The 13,298-nt window shown below is 42.7% G+C and overlaps 1 protein-coding gene across 2 annotated transcripts in view; it reads right to left on the reverse strand.

Annotated features, from left to right (window-relative positions):
• PRELID2 (PRELI domain containing 2) overlaps positions 1-13,298 on the reverse strand; it is a 58,261-nt gene that overhangs the window by 7,464 nt on the left and 37,499 nt on the right. For both annotated transcript variants that reach the window (XR_004680905.1, XM_035014386.1), the window contains exon 5: positions 994-1,063. Coding sequence is in view for 1 of the 2 variants with exons in the window: in XM_035014386.1 (XP_034870277.1) it covers positions 1,004-1,063 (60 nt within the window). In the remaining variant the exon portion in view is untranslated. The remainder of the gene's footprint in view (positions 1-993; positions 1,064-13,298) is intronic.

Below are 13,298 nucleotides of genomic sequence, written 5' to 3' on the forward strand. Positions count from 1 at the left end.
GTGCTTGTGCTAAATGAAATTATCTTATTTAGCCTCCCCAGTCATGAATAAATCTATTCACAGGGCTGGCTAGCGTGTGTTCAATGCCGAAGAACTTGTACATAAATGTTCATTTTGCTTTTTCTTTGGTTAATTGTTCTCAAACTGTATTGTATATCACAATTAGAGTCCAAAGTTGCTTCTCAGATGTTAAAAATCCAAGTCCAATAAATTTGGTAAGAGGCAAATCCATTACACTCATTTATTTTAGGCTCTGGCTCTCTCTTAAATAACTTTGTTCTGTCCTTTCCACTATAGAGACCATTCTCCTTCGTGTAGACAATAAAAACTTAAGGAAAAAAAAAATTAATTCTAAAACCCCCCCGCTACCTGTGACGCCGGCAGCATTTGTCCTCAATTTGAGGTGCCAAGTGCCTTTCCCCCATGCTCTACAGACCACACACGGTGCTCGTCACGCACAGCACCCTCACCCAGAGCCCACAAGTATTCTCAAGCTGCCAGAACCCTTCTCCATAGCGTTTCAGGTAGCCACTCCCAACCAGTGGAAGTACTGATGACCAATAAAATATATTCATTTCACTGGCCAATCAGAACATGCCCCTTTCTTGTTTCTCTTTCTGCTTCAAATACAGCTTTTAAACCCCTCCTTTCATTGTTCCCAGAATAAAATTAAGTTTCTGTTAATCCTGAACCACAGTCTACAAATCTATGGCACCTTGAGGGTCGCAATCACGCTGGATTGTGCTGAGCAGTTTAAACAATTTGAATGCAGCTGTAACCCAGTACGTGGTACCAAACTGCTCTGAAATCAAAGAAACAAAGTAAATGAAGGTGCTGAAGAGATAACAAAACACCTGTGAAACAGTATGCTCTGCCCGTAACTGGGAAATGTACAGCATGAGTAGCCCAGGGAGGCCAATGCATCATACAGGGCTTTAAAGTCATGAAAACATGGCTGGAGTAAATAATTCTGATTTTGCTTTCGGTACTCACTGATGATTCTTTATTCTGCTAAGGGGGCACCACACTGTTCCTTCAGCAGCATCTCCATTATTCTAATTCCCTAGAGAGAGAAGAAAGAACCATCAGAACGCCACAGTTTGTGGACAAACACTTTTACATTCATCACAACCCTTTCCCTTCAAGAAATCCAAGTCGCGGCCCTATACTCATTTCAGAAAAGTAAGCTCATAGTCATACCTTACATTTTTATAATATTTTTCTCACCAATTTCACATCCATTTTCTCTATATGGGCTCAGAATTAGTCAAGGGAAGCAGGCTCAGGAGAGTATAGAATCTCCATTTTAAACAACAGAAAACAGGCCAAGAGAAGGTAAGTCACTTCTTGAAAGTGGCCCAGCTGCTAAGGGGCATTGCCAGAGCTGGAATAATAATGGCAATAATGAGTACTTACTGAGCACTTACGAATGTGCTACACTGGCTGCCTGGGTTTGCATGAGCGTGGTCCTGGGTAATGGGTGCAGGGTGTACCGCGGAGACCCCTCCAGCACCTGGGCACCCCTTCCCCACCTGCCAGCACTGGGGGCGCGGCCACCCTCAGCCAAAGGGAGCTGCCTTACCTGAGCTCATGTCCCCTGTCCAGGGGCCACCCACATCCAAGGACCGGTGGATATGGGGGCCTGAAGGCCCAGCCTCCTTCCCTCCACTCTGGACAACTGAAGGACACCCCAGGTCTAGAGGTCCCCATGGGATCAGCTGAGACCTTTACTGCTCCATCACCACAGTTCGAAGTCCCCTCCTGCCTGATTCCGTTTCCCCCACTCCCTCACAAGGGCTGTTCCCGAGGGCAGTCACCCTCTGCACAAAAGTCTCTGTCTCTGAGTCTGTGGTCCCAAGAGCCAGCCTGGGACACCTAGTTTAATACACACCAAACCCCTGAACAAGTACTATTCTTACTCCCATTTTACAGGTGAGGAAACAGTAACTCCAAGAGGTTCAAGCAATCTTCCCAAAATCATACATCTGTTGAGTAACAACACAAGGAGAGAACAGAGCCACTCTATTCTGGCTTCAAAGGTTCCCCTGCCCCTTCTCACGTGCTCAACTCCATGACTGCACATCCCCACCTGTCCACGCACCCACCTTGCCAGCCCCGGAGGAAGGAGGACAGCAGATATTCCCTCTTTCCTCCTTCAAGAACAAGTTCTGCAGACCAGGGGATAAACCTTCACGTAGAAAGACAGGATGATGATGTAATTATGAGCTAGAGTTTTAAGGAAGTCAGAGCTGGATCTGGGACTGGGGCGGGAGGGGGTGCGGTAGGGTGGGGTGGGAATGGGAGACACTGTTCTCAGGGACTAGAAAGTAGTTTACAGGGAATAGGAATGATCTAAGCTAACTTAAAACATAGGTCCCAGACCGCTCACAGAAACTGAATATACAGGACGACCTCAAGCAGGCCCCAGAGCTGTGCACCTTTAGCAAGCACCCGGGTGATACCTGTGATAGGGCAGGTGTGGTAAACACTGAGGGAGCTAAAAGAGAAAAGACTGGGGCTTCCTACTGAGGGGTTATTTTGTGCCAAAGCAAGGGAGTGAGCCTCCAGAGAAGACCATAAAATATATTTAGTGTCAGAGTACACCAAACAAAATGTAACATATCCTTGAGGTTTCAGATGCTCCTTCAGAGCCGAGGGGACGGCAAGGCCAAAGGGGGAGTGCAGCTGCACGCCGGCACCTGGAGGGGAACCCACAGAAGCACAGAGGGATGCCCACGCCTTCCCGAGAGCCGCACCGTCCGCATTTCTGGGGCTGGGGCCTGGAACCTGTAGATTTGTAACATACCTCATGTGGTTCTGAAGCCCAACCGGTTCATTTACTAGAATTTGTGAATGGCAGCCTGACACCACCTCGAAGATCCCTCCCAGCCCTGCCAGTCTGAGAACGCATTTCGGAAGATACGGTACACACTGCCCTCTGGTACTCCTAGAGCTACTCTCCTTGCAAAGAATTAGGGGGAGGGGGAGGGGAGTGGGGACAAAACCACCAGTGCAATGAAATTTAACCTCATTCTTACCCTAAGATCTAAATGCTCTCATTTCTGCTCTCATTCACTCATCAACAAATCCACTCAACAATTATGCACCTACTGTGTGCACTGGAGATTAAATGGTGAACAAACAAGATCAAGCCCCTGCCAACACTGAGCTTACAATCTAGTAGTTTTCATTCCCCTTGTTTCCATTTATTTGTTTGTTTCAACAAAAGCCTGAACAATAATTAAATGCCTTCCTTCTATTTTCAGGAAGAATAAGGACAGCCACGTTGATTCCGCTGCAACCTCCTTTTCGCATAAATCTGGCGGTATGTCTTTAAAAACAGGAAAGCACACTCCCTTCTTAGGAAGTGAGCACCGGTGAACTCTCCCCATTAGCCTAAGAAGAATGCCACCACTTATGGAGCTGAACACTAATTGACGTAAGTGAAGACTGTGAGGTCGGCCTTGGGAATTGAAAGACATTATTTATTGAATCAATTATGTTCACAATGTGACAGTTGATTTTTCTTTCCCTCTTTTCCCCCCCTCTCTCATACCACTTTAGTCTTTTTAAGGAAAACAGTTAGAAATAGAAGGTGGAGAACAGAGGCAGAGAGAGAGACCTATAAAGTGAATTAAAAAAAAAAAAAAAAAAAACCTAACAGGGTGGCCAAACCATTATTTAGTACCTCTCTTTAGTATGGAGGGACCAAATAAAAACCCAATCGATAGAGCCCTTTCAAATAAAGTTCCAATGCTTAAAACTCAACCCCTAGGAGATCAGGCTTAAAGAGGCTAAATTTACACCACTTATCACACAATGATGTCTGAAATGCAGAGCAAACATTAAGTGAATCCACCTTTATAGATATGGCTTAAAAGCTTTTTGGACTGACAAACCATAACCCAGCTTGATTTTATTATTCCTTTCCCCTCTGAGATTTTTTCTATTACAAGGCTACCTTTCTCTATTTGCCAATGTACAGAGAAGTGAGCCCTCTCACGGTCTCATTACCCTAATACCAACACTGTGCGGGCCAAGCACATCCCCACAAAGGCGTCCCAGAGTCTCACAGATTGAAAACACTTCACAGATCCCCCACACTAAGAGTCTCTGAGAAATAGCTGATTATTGTGGGAAACAAAAAGATTGTCTGAAGGGGAGCTGGAAAAAATTGGATTTAAAGGTGGCTCAATCCAGACAGCATATTTATTCTGTTCTCCAACTGATGCTTCCTTAAGAAGCTCTGATTGACCTAGGAGGTCCCAAAGAGAGTGGTATTAGACCTTATAAAAATTGCAGAGTTCTAAAGCAGTTCTCAAAAGACACATCTATGGGGTGCTCTTAGCAAAACAAGAACAGCTCACTTAATTATCACAAAGATAAAAGATGGGTGCAGAATTTGGCACGCAAAAGGTACTGGATGTTGATGGATTACAAGACTGATAAACTATTACTTTCGAACGCCAGGTTGAAAAAGTCTGAATTTTAACATTACAGTAGCATTCTGCCCAGGAGTTAGGATTCTTCAAAGAGCAGTGGAAAAGGCCAGGATAACAAGGGCTGCCCAGGAGATGAAAGAACAAAACAAGGAAAGAATAAAGAATGAAAGTATTAAAAAAAAAAAAAAAAGGTGGAAAAGAATGGTGTGAAAAGAATTTGACAGCAGAGGCAGGACCTAAAATGGGTCCCCAAGAATCTGGATTAGCCATAGGGATGTTTACAAAGTACAGTAATGTCAAATGCTGAAGTTCACATTAGAAAACCACTCACCCTTCGATAAAAACATTTACATCAAGTTGACCTCACGTCTTTTTCTATTTTTTTCATTCAAGTTGGTTTACACAAAACTTTCTGCAAATCTTTTCACTTCCTCTGTGTAGAATCCTAACAGTATGAATTTAAAAGGAAGGATGAGAATATGTCACTCCCTGCTTCAACCCTTCCAGTGTCCCATTGCTCTTATAAGACATGCACACTCACTATCATGGCTCCAGGGATTTCCGACGACGGTTGATGCCCTGCAAAGACACAAGCCTGCTTTCCATGCAGGCAGCATGCTCAGTTCCTTTCTTTTTCACGCACTGTTCCCTCCAGCAGGAACATCCCCAGATCTTCCAGTGGCCGGCTACCTCCTTGCCATACTGAGATCTCAACTCACCCAGCACCTCCTCGGAGACTCCCGACAGCCCTAGCTAAAACAGCCTGGCCACAGCCTGGATCACACAGCTTGGTCCTACTGTCTTTATAGCACTCATCACGATAAAAAATGATCGTGCTTTTTCAAATATTTTGTACTGTCAGCCATCCCCTCCCCGCAACAGAAAGGAAGCTCCAGGAGAAGGGAGAAACACCTGGCCAGTGGGCATCGTCTGTGGGGAAAAAGGGAGGAGTCCACATCCAGTTTTCTCAGTAAAAGTAAGAGAAACACTGCTCAAAGCTTCTCCAGGAAGACATCTTTTGCCCATTAAAGCATCTTTTAACCTGATGTAGGTTAATTATTTTACATTTAGGTCTTCCTCATCCATAAAACTAGGATAACACCAAACAACAGTCAAAATTATTGACATATACTCTACGCCAAGCACTGTGCTGAGTGGTTTACCTGCCATTGGCTTAGTTTACTCTCCTATCTGCCTCAGAGGATTACCTTTTTTTTTTTTTTTGGATGAGATCTGAGGTTCAGAAAAATTAAGCATCTGGGCCAAAATCACACAATAACTAACAAGCAAAGAGTCTTGATTTGACCCAAAGCAATCAGGATTGAGAGTCCAGGATCCAGGATGTTTCCGCACAAGGGGGCAGAAGGCATAAATGAGATTGCATATGTGAAAATGCCTATTATACTGCTGGGTACACAGCAGGAGCTTGTTCTTCCCTTCCCTATTTAAATATGTTCAAAAAGCCTGATAAATAAATCAGACATTGCAGCCCTGCTCCCGAACTAAATGGCACGATTCTTAATACATGAATCAATATTTAATAACCTCTACAAATTATTTTAAATACAATGCTTTTCAAGTAGGAATATCTGATAGGATGTATGACCTCAATATAATTTTCCCATAGCAGCTAAAAAACTCTTGCGTAAGATTCATTTTTATTTTGATAAGTAACCCAAAATCTTTAGGTGTAACTGCAGAACATTAACAGATATAATAACCCAGATGTCTGTGCTTCACGTTATAAAACTCCCTCTCTCCTTAAAGAAAATATTTAATCTCACAACTGGTTGTGGAAAAGAATATACCCCCAAATAATAAAAACTAAGAATTGGAAAGGACACTAAAATATCTAGTCCAGAGAGCAAAGTCTTTGCAAGGAACTGTGGGTGATGCACCTGAGTCAGAGAGGTGTCCCAGGATCAAATACCAGGATGAAAGATGACCAAGCCACTTCCCTCTTGCCAGTTCTCAAATAAACTCTGACGTGGCATGAACAGGTTAGTGGCTAAAAGGCATTTAGGCATTGGTGTTTGCCTATTTTATGAAATTCCTTCCCCAACCCTCCAGTGTAACCCCATTAGTCTATTTTCATTTTTAGTTTTTTTAAACGACATATATATAATTTTATTTTTCTTGACTTGGACTATATGGCTTTTTCACCACTAATTAACCAACAGGGCAGCCTCCAACCTAGTGCCACATGCCATCCATGACATTTCTAACAAACGATCTTCTGTTGCCTGCTTAGAAACCTCCAAGGAGGGGAGGCTTTCTACCTCTATTCCATCTGTCAGTCCTCATTATAAGGCAGTCTTCCTGCCTCAGTGCCTGGCACACTGAAGGGGCCCAGTACCAACGCTTTTAACAAACAAACTAAAACACAAGGCTCCTATCACTTCCCTTTATCGGCACTTATTCACTATTCACCAAATTTAAGCACAGTCATAATTCCGCCTTGCTTCTTCCCTGTTCTGAGAGATAAAATGATTACCAGCATGCTTGTTGTCTCTAACAGAATAAATAAATGCACTAGATGCCCAGGTAATTCTCCTTTTGCTTTGATCTCTCCCCTTCTTTTCACCCACATTCATATTAATTTCTGTACGTCAACAATTTTCTTTACATGTAAGGCCAGCCTACTGCGTCTTCATATCTCATGTGTCCTTTGAAGGAAATATAATTTTTAAAAGCCGTCTTTCAGTCAAAAACCCATCACACCAAATCTCACCAATACTGAAATTATCTCAGTTAATCGTCTCAAGAGTCCCCTGAGCTAAAAGACACGTTCACTCTCACCATTTCCAGGTAAGGAAACTGGGCCTCAAAGGAGAATAACTTGCTCAGGGTCACAGAGTGAGTAAGTGACCAACCTGAAATTTAAACCTGGATTTCTCCAACTCTTTCCACAATGGGTATTTACCTCAATGGCTTTGTTTGTGGACCCATACAATGGGTGGAGGGAGGTGAGCAAGCACGCCTCCTTGCAGGATTGCTGTGAGGATTCACTGAGGCAACATACAAAGCTACTGACACATGACAGACTTTTGTCAGGCATTCCCACCCTTTCTCCCTGCGGCCTGAAAAGCGACTATTGATTTCTCTGCAGACCCAAATCTGACCACGGGCCCCTCACAGTGGGACTCCCACAACCAGGCACCCCCCCCCCCCAGTTCAGTGGATGGTCAGTGACCCAGAGGATATGTCAGCAAGGGCTCACCTCATGCCTGGATCAGATTTCTCCAAGCACATTTCACCTGATCTTCGCATCACCTCTAAGAGTTACTAAAACTTCCGTTTGACAACACTGAGCCCCACAGAGTAAGCCAGCTTTCTCTAGGTCACAGGGTCTTCAGCAAAAGGAACAGAACTAGAATCCAAATCACAGGAAAGAACTATTTATAGAAAGACTACGGCCCTACTAGGCTGTGCCGAGCACATTATAGGCCTGGTCTCATTTAAGCCTCACATTCAACGTACGAGTCAGTGACGTGAAGAAAATGAGACTCACAGAGGCTCAGAAACTTGACCAACAGCACCCAGCTATGTAAGTGCAGAATCCAGATTCACACCCAGGTTTTTGTGACTGAGCCCACAATACATCACCTCCTTAAAAAGGTACGTTTGCAGGCTTCTCTTAGTCAAATCCCCCAAAAATGACATGTTGCCCTAGGCATACTCCTTCCTGCCATCCCAAAGTTATTTCCATCTACATCTGGGTGATTTTAATTTATCTCTTTAGGGGAGGCGGGCTGAAACGAAGCTACACGTAATTCTTGAAACTGCCTTAAGGATAAAAGCACCTCATCTCCTCTCCAAATGCGCTTCGTTTTCTGTTGATACCAAGTGAAGCTCTCCCAAGCACTAGGAAGAAGCTGGAGGACAGGCATGTGCACAGGTAACATTTCTATTTTCACACAATATCTGCCAATTAGAATTCCTTGGTTTCATCGAAAAACCAGTGAGGCTGTTACTTCCCACAAAAAGCCTTTCATTATTTCTTGGGGATAAAACCCCAGGGAGGCTGAATGAGGTATGAGGTTACAGCTGTGAGCTGGAGGGCCGTAATGGACCTTAGCTATATAACTAGGAGGGCTCATCTTCACTCCCCATGCTCCACACCACCTGTGTAGTGCACGGAAGAACCATGACGTCGTGGCAAGTATAAGCATTTAATACTACAAATTAACACAAACAACCAGAACAAAAGCTACAAATAAATGACTAAATCATAAAATCACTATGTGCAAATAATAGTCTAAAGATAATCCACCTGCTGTTTTTAAGAGTCATTTATTTGCAAAGGGGGAAAAAAATACCATGTAGTGCTCACAGATGCAAATATTCTTTAAAGTCCCCAGCCATTATCCCCATTATCCCCATTATTATCAAATAATAAACTGATAAGGGGAAAGAGAGAGTGAAGAAATGGTTGTAATAGCACATTTGATACTCTTTAAAAATTGCTCTATTTCAATTGCTAACTAAATGGAAGCATTATTGGTTAATCCCTAGGATCTTATCCTTGGTATTGTTTGGTCCCAGATATTCCTTCATGAATTAATAACTCCCACATGGACGACGTTATAATCTCCCAGCTGCCTTGAATGTTTAACAATGTGATAAAATTCTTCCCTTCGATAAAAAAAGCTACAGTTTTTTTAAAAAAAAAATTTGCACACCCTTCACGTGGTGAACTGCAAAGGTGAGACTCCTTTTAAAGAACAAGCACCTGTAAGCAATTCTGGCTCCCATTCTGAGACCTAAGCAAAACCCTCCAGGCTCAGGGACACCTGATTCACACTTTGTTTGGAATTTGGCCAAGAAATTCAGGTTCCCTGGGAAATCATTTGTTAGACTGGCTGACATGGAAAGGGACGAGCTGCTGGAAAAGTAAAGTAGGAGGGATATGTAATCTAGTCATCAGGTGAAGAGACTAAGGGTCTGACTGCCTCATGTGAACATGGGTTCTACCACTCACCACCTGTGTGATTTGGGGCAAGTAGACTGTCTGCTAATCTATAAAATGGTCGTAACAGTCCTTACCGCAGAGCAGTGTTATGCAGATTGAAGGAGGTAACACACGTAAGTACTGAGGATGATGCCTAGGGCATAGAAAGTGCTCAACAAATATGACCTGTTATTACCTTTCCTATTACCCCAATGGCTAAAAAGTTTCGCTGCCTTTAAGACTATTTTAAAATAAAATAGAATAAAAACAGGGACGTCTGGGTAGCTCAGTCGGTGAAACGTCTGCCTTCGGCTCAGGTCATGATCTCAGGGCCCTGGAATGGAGCCCCAGGTCAGGCTCCCAACTGAGCAGGGAGTCCGCTTCTCCCTCTTCTTCAACCCCTCCCCACCCCACCCCCCCGCACCGCTCATGCTCACTCTCTCTCCCTAATAAATAAACAAAAAATCTTTAAAAACTAGGATAGAAACAAAGTCTTCGCACATTCGGAAAATCATTCAATAACATGTGTTCACTAATTCAGTAACTATTTACTGAGCACTGACTGTGCGCTAGGTGCTGAGGATAAAGTGCTGAGCCCCGCACCGAAGCCTCCTGTTCACTAAGGCAAACAAAGAATCATGAAAACCGCCACATCCTGATACCAGTACTTCAGGGAATCTTTTCTACGGTAATGACACAAAATATCAAAGATTCTAGTATAAAGATGCTTCACATGGTCTTCTAATGGGAAGCTTGGAAACGACTTCAGTGTTCAATCCTAAAGAAACAGGGCAATCAATTATTATATAACAACTTAATGAAGTATTATGCAGTCATTAAAATGTTGGCTTTGCAGTTTCTCCAGTTGCTGTGATAGGCATTTATGATATAATATTACCTGAAAAGAGCAAGACATGAAATTGTACTTACACTGTAATTATGACTGTTTAAAATCTGCGCATAAAAGACTGAAAAGAACATGCCAATTTGAGCTATAATGGCAAGATAACAGTTATCATTTCTGGAGTATTTAATATATGCCAAGATATTTTAAGCACTTCTTTATACTATTCCCTTTTATGCTCCTGCTCAGAAGGTAGGTACTATCATTCACATTTCACCAGAGGCTCGATCTGTACACACCCTATGAGAGAGGGCCCAGAGATTTTAAGTTCAGATTCCAGTGACTTCAAAGACAGACTTACCATAACCTCTAAATAACTGTCTGCAGCCTTAATAGGAAAAATAAGTTTTTGCTGATAACTTCCTTGCATTTTTCTTTTTAAATAATAACAACTGATTATCTGCTGTGTGCCAGGTCCTGTCCTGAGCATTTCATGCATATAACTCATTTACTTCTCATAAGTACTTGATGAAGTAGATTCCAATATTATCCTCACTTTACAGATGAGGAAAATGAGACTCAGAAATTAGGGTCAGTTACTCAAGGTCACACAGCTGATCAGTACAGGGCATTCTGCTGGTTCTCAAAGAGATCTAGGGCAAAAGAACTTATATGGCTCTGCTGAAAATATATATTTTAAAACATTTATGTGCAGGTAGTGCCTATACAAAAACATTTTAAACAAAACCTTAATTTTTTTTTTTTTATACAGACTGAAAGAGGCTTTTTGGGAGAAGTGCAGCCATTTTTTAAATTATGAAATACTCAAACATATCAAGAAGCGAAGAGAAAAACCAGTAAGCTTTAAAAAATGTTAGTATCTTAAAAAGTAAAAAAGCAACATCCCCACCAGAGGCCATCAACTGAGAACTTTTTTTAATTATAGCCTTTAAATTCTTCTTAAATTGGTGTACGAAAGGAGTTAATTAACTCTCAAAAACCCACCATTTTCCTTTACTAACAAAATTCAGAGAAAAACAGAAACATAATTTAGCTAGACTCTAAGTAAGAAAGCTAGACAAGAAATAAGGAGTCAAGGTGACTCAGTCGGTTAAGTGTCTGATAACTCTTGATTTTGGCTCAGGTCATGATCTCAGGGTTTTAAGATCGAGCCCCTGTTGGACTCAGCGATGAGCCTGGAGCCTGCTTAAGATTCTCTCTCTCCCTCTCCCCGCTCTGCCCCTCCCTCCCCCCAAGGAAGGAAGGAAGAAAAAAAGGGAAGAGGGAGGGAGGAAGGAAGGAAGGAAGGAAGGGAGGGAGGGAGGGAGGGAGGGAGGGAATGGTCAAATCCCAGGCAGCAAGTGGGATTCCAAAGAAATGGAAAGTGACAAAGAAATATCACTCCAACAAACCTGGGTTCACAAGCCACAGGCTTCTTTCCTCCTTACCTGGCAGGCTCTCCAGCCTTCTCCCCCTCTGCTTCTGGGGCTCTGCCTGGTACCACAAGTCCCACAGAGGGTGGGCACAACCAAAGGGGTCATTCAGCAAGAGATGAAATTCTCCCACAGAGTGGGGACACAGAATAAGAAATCCCACCTACAGAGAAGGAAGAACGACTTCAAGGAGAACAGCTGGACACCTCAGAGAACTCACAGAGCATTTAATTAGTATGCTGCAGGGCTTAAGCACACAACTGAAGTTTAACTATTGGATGTACCTTTAAGAAATTAAATTACCTTTGCAATTCAAGTTGCTCTACCCAGAATTCTATATTTACTCCTGATCTGAGAAGCCTCAATGACATTTTCCTGGCCTTTTGGTCAAACTAAGAATCTTAATTTAGCACAAAGAACCCAGCTGAATTCAAGTCCAGTCCTACAATAGATTTGATCCACAAAAGATTTGGGCCTCAAATGCATTTAATCCACACAATCTGCAGACACAGCCCCAATTTTTCCAGTATTTCAATGCCACCTGGCCAGCGCTGTTTCAGTCTTCAATTCTGTGTCTGCCTTAGGTTTATATGAGGTATGTGAAGATTTATGGTGGCCACAAATACCTATTTTCTTATTGTCTCTGTTTTTGAATTTAGCACAACAGAGTGGGAGAGCGAACTCAGAAAAGTAATAGACTGCTTGGAAAGTCTATCCAGAACAGTGGGGAGAACATGGCTCCCAAATCGCCAAAGATTCCTGGGTGGGTGTGAGAGTAAAGGAGCATTAGGAAAGCAAGCAAGTATCACAGTGTTACGGAGATGACATTTTCTCTATGTTCTGACAAGTGTTGACTTCAAGGTCATCTGACTCCAAGGTCATACCCCAAGCTGATGGAGACCATGCATTTGTCCTGTCTCCCCAGTCAAGCTCTTTGGGGGAAAGGATTCTGCCCTCCAGGTCAGGGAGTCAAAGAGTAGGCAGTTAAGAAGATGGGCTCTGAGGTCAGACCCCCTGGAATTCCAGCTCTGCCACCTGCTGGTTGATGACCCTGGGCAGGTAAAATAACTTTTGTGCCTCCACTCCCTCATCTGTAAAATGGACTCTCTCTCAGAGTCACTGGGAGAACCCACTGCTCATGAAATAGTGCAGTGCTTGGCTCATGGTAAAACTCAATAGATTACAGTTAATATTAATACTGTATCTGGTTTTTTCCAAATTTCCAGAACAGTCTGTGTTTTCAGAAAACATGGATTAAAAATAAGGCAACATGTCTATTATGGGGTACCAACAGCTCAAAGACCCCTACGACTCCTACAAATCTTTTGTAATAAGCACTTTATTTAGCTCACCTGAATAGGACTCTAAAATGAAACTTAACATCCCTACCACATGCTTACCATCCCCCCTTGCTAACTAGTGTTTTATGAAAGCATGTTTATCATTTTTAAATATTTTATTGCCACCACCTCAACCCTTGACCATCTACTTGTTACATGAAATATCTCTGACAGTCCTGGATCCCCACTTAACTTAAACTCTTGGATTTTGATGCAGGCTTAAAGACAATTTGTCAGAAAAAATTTTTAAATCTTGGTATTTACACGCTGAGGGAAAGGAGGGACAGC

This window comes from Mirounga leonina, unplaced genomic scaffold (assembly GCF_011800145.1).
Source record: "Mirounga leonina isolate KUSES-001 unplaced genomic scaffold, KU_Mleo_1.0 Mir_168, whole genome shotgun sequence".
Taxonomy (NCBI): Eukaryota; Metazoa; Chordata; class Mammalia; order Carnivora; family Phocidae; genus Mirounga; species Mirounga leonina.